This window comes from Gavialis gangeticus, unplaced genomic scaffold, assembly GCF_001723915.1.
Source record: "Gavialis gangeticus isolate Ggan-Ray unplaced genomic scaffold, GavGan_comp1, whole genome shotgun sequence".
Lineage (NCBI taxonomy): Eukaryota > Metazoa > Chordata > Crocodylia > Gavialidae > Gavialis > Gavialis gangeticus.
Genome location: NW_017729006.1, coordinates 30,511,132 through 30,518,350, shown reverse-complemented (window position 1 = coordinate 30,518,350; position 7,219 = coordinate 30,511,132). Strand labels below are relative to the sequence as shown.

General features: G+C 40.5%; 1 protein-coding gene across 4 annotated transcripts in view; it reads left to right on the top strand.

The window, feature by feature from the left end:
- VPS41 (VPS41, HOPS complex subunit) overlaps positions 1–6,967 on the top strand; it is a 185,012-nt gene extending 178,045 nt beyond the window's left edge. For all 4 annotated transcript variants that reach the window (XM_019509076.1, XM_019509074.1, XM_019509075.1 and 1 more), the window contains 2 exons: positions 4,403–4,482; positions 6,481–6,967. In XM_019509076.1, the coding sequence (XP_019364621.1) occupies positions 4,403–4,482; positions 6,481–6,561 (161 nt within the window). In that variant the 3' untranslated portion in view covers positions 6,562–6,967. The remainder of the gene's footprint in view (positions 1–4,402; positions 4,483–6,480) is intronic.
- Positions 6,968–7,219: the final 252 nt, after the last annotated feature.

Genomic DNA, 7,219 nt, shown 5'->3' with positions numbered 1-7,219 from the left:
GCAGGGGAGGGAAGGGGAGTGATAGGAAATGTATGTAGCTGGTAAACAGTAGAGTGGTACCTGGGGACTCAGATGTCAGGCTTCATGAACCCAATGTCTATATTTAGTCCACGATTTTTTATATCCAGGAGGTTGTTGAAGTGAAGTTCATAGGTTCGTCTGTGAAGTGTTTTGTAAATTCTCTTTAAGGATTAGAACTGAGAGATTGGAGAGAGGGTGATTTTCTTCTGAGAAATGTGCCCCCACTGGTAATTGGGTATTTTTGTCTTTAAGAGATTTCTGGTGTGCATTTATTCTGGCATGCAACTGTTGTTTGGTCTCTCCTACCTATTTTCCAACAGAGCATTTGGTGCAGTAGATGAGACGTATTACATTTCTGGATGTGCAGCTGTAAGATACAGGAATGCTGCTGTTTCTGTTGTGGGGTGTAGTAATTCTAATAGTATCCCACAACAGCCTGACAGAGGGTTTTCAAACCCAAAAGCTTGCTAAGATAAATTTTTCCAACTATTTGAGTTCGTCTAATAAAAGATATCAGATTTACCTTGTAGAACCTTGTTTGCCTATGTCCTTAGAACACAGCTACAACCTACACCCTTCTTAAGATATGCTTTCAGGGTGTCCTTGTAGCGCTTCTCCTGTCCTCTGCGGTCCTCTTACCATGACTGAGTTGAAAGAAGAGATTTTACTTTGGGAGACGAGTGTTGGCCATCCACACGCAGAGGCCAGCGCAGCGGGGTTGGTGTTTCATGATCTGTGACTCAACGCTGCTTGTTAGCTGCAGGGAGAATGCTTGCATTGGTGCAGTGGTCTTCCCATCTACACCATACTGTAGACCAGGATCTTAGTTTCCATCTGCGAATCCTGGTCAGTAAAGACATGGCAAAGCAGCTTTCTTAAAATGATATGTTCTATTTCTATATCAAGACTGACTGACTAGGAAAGGTATCTTCCAAGGTATGCGAAATGCTCGATGTTTTCCAGAGGTTCTCCACCAATGATAATTGGGGAGGGGGGAGGCGGGGGGAGCAGCTTGTGCTGGGATAGGCTGATAAAGCATCTTGGTCTTCCCAATATTAATGGAGAGTCCCAGGCTATGATAGACACCTGAAAAAAGGTCAAGGGTGGACTGCAGATTGGTCTCAGTGTGTGTGAGGGTAACAGTCATCAGTGTACTGAAGGTCGGTGATGCCAGTTTTGGTAACTTTTGTTTTGCTGTGAAGGTGCCTCAGGTTGAAAAGCTGGTCATCAATTTAATACTTAACCCCAATTCTGGGAGGAAGGAGGTCATGAATGAGAATCAAAATCTCAGCCAGCTAGATGGAAAAAAGTGTTGGGGTGGTGTCAGAGCCCTGCTTGACACCAGTACAGATTGTAAATGGGTCTGTCTCTCATCCATTGCAAAGGATTGTGGTGCTCATCCCATCATGGAGTAGCCTGAGGATGTTGATGAACTTCAGTGGACAGCAAAACCTAGCCAGTATCTTCCATAAGGTTTCACAATTGATGGAGTTGAAGGCCTTGGTTAGATCAAAGCATGCCATAAACAGCTCCTAGTGTTGCTTTCTACAGCTTCTCCTACACCTGTTGTGCAACAAAAATCATGTCAGTGGTGTCCCACAATGGTCTAAAGCCACACTGGGATTCTGGAAGGACATGTCTGACAAGGGGGAGGAGGCGATTCAGAAGGGTACGAGTAAGAATCTTCCCAGAAATGGAGAGGAGGGCAGTGCCTCAGTAGTTTCCACATACTGACTTGTCCCCTTCCTTGAAGACGGTCACAACGTTGCCATTCTTTAAGTCAGGTGAAGCTTCCTCATCAACCCATATATTGATGAGAAGTTGGTGAAGTTTTTGCAGTAGTGCTGTTCCATTGGCTTTGAAAACCTTTGCAGGAATGCCAGCTGAATTCTGGTCCTGGCACATTATTCTTGGTCTAAGTGATGGCATGCTCCTTGAAGGATCAGGGATCAGCAAGAGATTCTAATACTTGGGGTTGAGGGATGGCCTCAATGGTGGCAGTTGAGACCTCATTTATGGCAGTTGAGTAGAATCTTGAAATGCTCCTTCCAGCGTTGTTTGATGGATACGCTATCAGTGAGAATGGTGGAACCATCCTGGGATTGCAAGGGAGTTGGGCCACTGGAACGTGGCCCATGTAAGGCTTTTATTGCTTGAAGGAAGCTTCTCATGACGTGTAGATCAACAAAACTCTGGATCTCCATAGCCTTCACTTGCCACCACTGGTTCTTGATGTTCTGCAGCCTCCTGTGAACTACAGCTTTAAGTCGGTGGTAAGCCTTTCAATTTTGCTGGTTGGAGGGTTCATTTTGCCAACTGCAGAATGTGGTTCTTCTTATAGTTCATGGAATTAAACCTCTTGGCTAAGTACAGACAGTCAAAAAGCCCAAAGCTGAATTGATTCAATCTTCTCATGTTAGTCTAAGCTGCATCGATTGAACTGATAAGCAAGTGAACAGACTTTCGCTTTTGATTCTGGAAATAGTCACATGCCTGCAGTGGCCCAACCAGAAGTCTGAGGGCACTAGAGCACACTTCCTTGCTCAGCTCCAGCAGACAACTTGGGCCAAGGCTAGCCTGCCCACCCTGCAAAGGGAGGTTTGTTGGGGAGGTACATCCTGGGATGCTGGGGGACTGTGAGGTAACGTGAATCTGGAGGGGATTTGGGACAGAAGTTCAATAAACTGATTTAACCTAAATCAGTGAAGTCAGATACTACATCCATCCAGGTTTATCTTAAACTGGTTTTGACCATTTTGAAAGCTGTTTATGTGCACTGAATGTCTGTTACAAATTTGAACTGGTTTCCCATCACTTATACTGTAATTTCTGTCCCTAGCCCTTATCTGAACTTCTGAAAACATTTGGCTTCAGTCAATACTATGACATCTAAAGCAACTTATGCACTTTTAGCAATTAGCCCTAAAATAGAAATTCTAAAATATATTATTTTATAAAGATGTGTGGTAATGGATAGTGTACATAGTTGTGATACGGGAGGTGCATTTTTTATTTTTCTTTGGGATTGTTTTTGTTTGTTTGTTAAATTTTTCCTGAGGGTAAAAATGTTATAGCTTAAACCAGTACAGTATCTGTTGGCCTGCTATCCACAAATGGGAATACTTATGCCTAATAGGTAGATAAGATGATTTTCTCTGCGGTAGAAAAAATGAGCTATGGAGCACAGTGATGTCATTAGAAGAAGCAAAGCGCTTTCAATTCAGTTTTAGTTTTCATCTTTTTGCTAAATTAATGTGCTTTAGAAGAATTGAGCATGGAATGTTTTCGTCAGCCTACAGGCAAGAATCATGCCAGAACTTTGCTGTGCTGCCTGCCACCAAAGCCTTGTCCCACACTTCAATGGTGATAGAAAATCTACCAGAGAAGGATAACTCCGTGAAGTTGGTTTTCTTGGTTTTTCCTCCTTATCCTGGGTGACAGAGATGGTGATACTCTGTGAGAAGTGAGATGGTCCGGGTGATATGCATAGGCTTATGAGTTGTACATGTTTAAACCAGTATTCCAAGGTCCACCCCATGGCTCGTCTGTGCTCCCCTCAGGCCATACCCAGGAGTTCCTCTGTGAAGCCTGCCCCATCCAGTTGCTTCTGCTCCATATCTGCCAACCCAGAAATGAGGTGATGCAGCTGCCTTAGTGTGGTCCTAAGTACATGTCCAGCTAAGGTCTCCTAACCTTGGGCATTTATACACATACCTTTTAGTTCTCGGACATGCCGGAGATCTGCTGCTTTAGAGCGTACTTGATTAATAGAGTCTGCTCCACACGGGAGCTGATGCGCTTTATGCCACTTGCAGTTGTATAAGTGGCAAAATGTGTGTCAGCGCAGAGAAAATGGCAGCAGTGTGCTTTTGAACTGAAGTACCTCCAATGTGCTTTAGTGCAAAAGTGGACCACCACCATTTTCTTTGTGCTGATGCGCATTTCACTGCTTATATACAACTGCAAGCAACACAGTGCCAGGCGCTTTTCAAAGCTCTAGAGCGGCAGCACTTACATGTATGCAAATGCCTCTCGTTCTTGAAAGTAACTGCACTATTTTAGATGAAGATACCTAAAAAATCAGCATTAGGCAGACCTCTGGCTTTGAAAACTGGAGTCTAAACAGACTGAGCAGAAAGCTTTAAGCATTGAGACGAAAGGGTATTATAAGCGTATTGGACAGCAGTAACTATAAGTGGCACTACTTGTACCACCTATTAATCTGTAATTTTTTTTAAATGAATTGATCTGAAAGTGACTACCTAAAACATACATACAATAGAGCACATCAGTAGCTTTTGAATGGGTAACATATATTATAAGCTGTCAAGTCTGTTTCACTGTCCTTTTTAAAACATATTTCTTTGCTTCCCACTTACAGATGCATCCAAATCCTTCAGTGTGATGGTTTTCCACTGCAGACATATGTTTCACAAAGATTGCCTCCCTGTACCTAACGCAGTAAGCAACCAACTTAATCTCTGTATGACCTTTGTCAAAGACAAAAGGACAAATGTTTTACTGTTCCCATCCGCAGAGAAGGGCATAGGTTTATCAGGTTTTATAACGTGATTATAGTAATTATTCCTGACTCTGTCTCAGTGTGTTTCAGAGAGCAGTTGTTAATCCAAAGCAAAATACACACAATTTAAAACAAAAATGTATGCTCTTGGGCACGATAAATATTTTGGCTTTCTGTAATCTGAATATGAAATGCATCTAAAAGGTTTGAAATGAATGAGGTCCATTTATATTTGATGAAACCTTTCCATTACAGCTTCAAGCTTAAAACATGATTTAATTACTTAAGTGCCATAAAAATAACTTCTTGAGCAAGTTGTATGCATTGATTATTGACCTGGAAAAGAAAAATCTTACTTTCAGTTAATGACTATTTTAATCACTTTATTTGTTTTTAGGGTTTTTTTTTGCTGAGGTTATTTTCCTTTGCTAGAGTAATCATATTTTGTTTGTAAAGCAGAAACACAAAAGTAACTTCTATGCATAATTGGGTTAGAATTTAGAAATAAAAGCATCAAAGTAAGCACAGCAACTGGAAGTTAAGATGTTTTCCAACTGGGTGTGTTTCCCTGGAAAGCAAAGGTGTTGTCTAAAGCAGCAGTTCTCAACCTTTTCCACCTTAAGTCTCACCAACTATTTTGTCAAAAAAATCCTGATCCCACCATGATAAAAACAAAATCCCGCTTTTTTTCTAAGAAGTGTATTTTTAAGTTTACATACATTTTCATGTTATATTAATCATTAATGGAAATTTTCAAATGAGTTGAAGTCCCACCTACTCAACCTTTGGCTGAAAAACACGGGTCTAGAGAAGTATTCCCTCTTGATGAATAACATGGTAAAGTTAATGTAGCAAATGAACTAAGGTTATGAATGGATATATATTTTAGCTATTTCAAAAGGAGAGTGTAAGCTGCAGCTTGGGACTGTGCATTGTCTATTATGTCTTCATGATCCTGCAGTAATACAAGGAAGTTAAATCATCCTAACTTTGACCCCAAATGAAGGAGGGTTGGAGTGGTTTTCTACATTTGTATCACTACAGAATCTCATGCAAATGTAAGAGTTTCATCATAACACCCCATATCAGTAGGATGCCCATACATCCTGGTTTGGCTAGAAAAGTCCTGGATTTCATAGGTCACTCCTGGTCAGTTGGTTAAAATTTAAATAGAAGTCCCAGAATTAGAGGTATAGGGCAGCATGGTGTGCCAGGCAGCTCCGCCTCCCTGCTGGACTGTACCCACACTCCTGCCTCCTGGCCTTTGTTGCTGCATGCAGCAGCACTGGTGACTTGAGCAGGGTCAGTGTCCTGGGTGTCCCAGATTTGCTTATGATCATCCTACGCATCAGTATCCTTTGATATTGATAAAATTGTTTTGTCAGTCTATACCCAAAGTATTTTTGTATTCACATGCTGCGTACTGTTTATTTAAATGGCATACTTTTTTATTTTACTAGAGTAGTCCCAGAATAAGATCTTACATTTTTCCTCTTTAGAAAATAATTGTTTGTTGGCAGTTTGATCACATGTACTTACCAGCTGTATTTACTGTGACTAGTAAATTGCCAACATGTGTTTATTCACTCAAAGAGCTGGTCTAAAATTATGATCTTGTCCATTATGGGGTTTTAGTAAAAAATTGACTGATAAAAACTTATGTAGGATTCTCTACTGCTTTAATGCTTCTTGGCTTAGCTTTTAGACTTCGGAATTTCAGCTACATGGCTGCTAGTCAGTGTTGTAATGGGCTTTTTTAATGCACAGACACAGTGGGACGTTTTGGAGGAAAATTTAACTTGCGCATAAAGAATCAAACGAAGTAAAATCATGAGTTCATTGCATTACCCTTCTGAAATTCTAATTTGGGTAAATAATTTTCAGATGGATTTCTGCAAAATATGTCATAACTGAAGATACATTTTTTTTATTTGCAGGCTTTCCCAGTCCAGTTCTGCAACATCTGCAGCGCTAAGCACAGAGGACCAGGCAGCGCAATCTTGGAGATGAAAAAATAGCATTGTCCATCCTCTCAAGCATATCTGTGATGATGTGGAATGCCACTGATGTTGTTGTTGTTCAAAGACTTGTATATATTCCCAAGTAGGATTTAAAACAAATTTCTATAAATTACCCACACACTGAACATTTTTCTATCCGTAGCCGGAAAGAAAATGGCAAAAGGAGTACATCTTTGTTACAATAATATGAGGCCAAATTGAGACCAGTATTAGACGCTTGCATGTAAATATGAATGCAGCTTATTAAACTACCCAGTTCCAGGTTCAGTAAGCTACTTCAAGTATATGAGTTGCTTCTAAACCTGTGAGTAATCTATTTTTTTCAGTGGGAATCTTTAAGTATCTTGCTGACTTCAGCCTTAAATTAGTAAATGTAATGATAAATGTCAGCTGTGAGACTGACTATATGGTTTTATCCATCTTGCTAGAAACTGGTTATTTTATCAGTTACACACGTGACCTTTACGTGTGTATCAGCTTCTTTAGGGTTACTTCAATCAGTTAAGCAAATCCTCAGACTTTTTTTACAGTTCTCCGTGTGTTACTCTGTTTCTCTGAAGTATAGTTACAGTGTTTGTCATTAGTTGTTCCAACAGAGATAAAACATCTGGGATTTGAACATTATATTTTCAAGATTAACTTGTGAGGTAGTGAT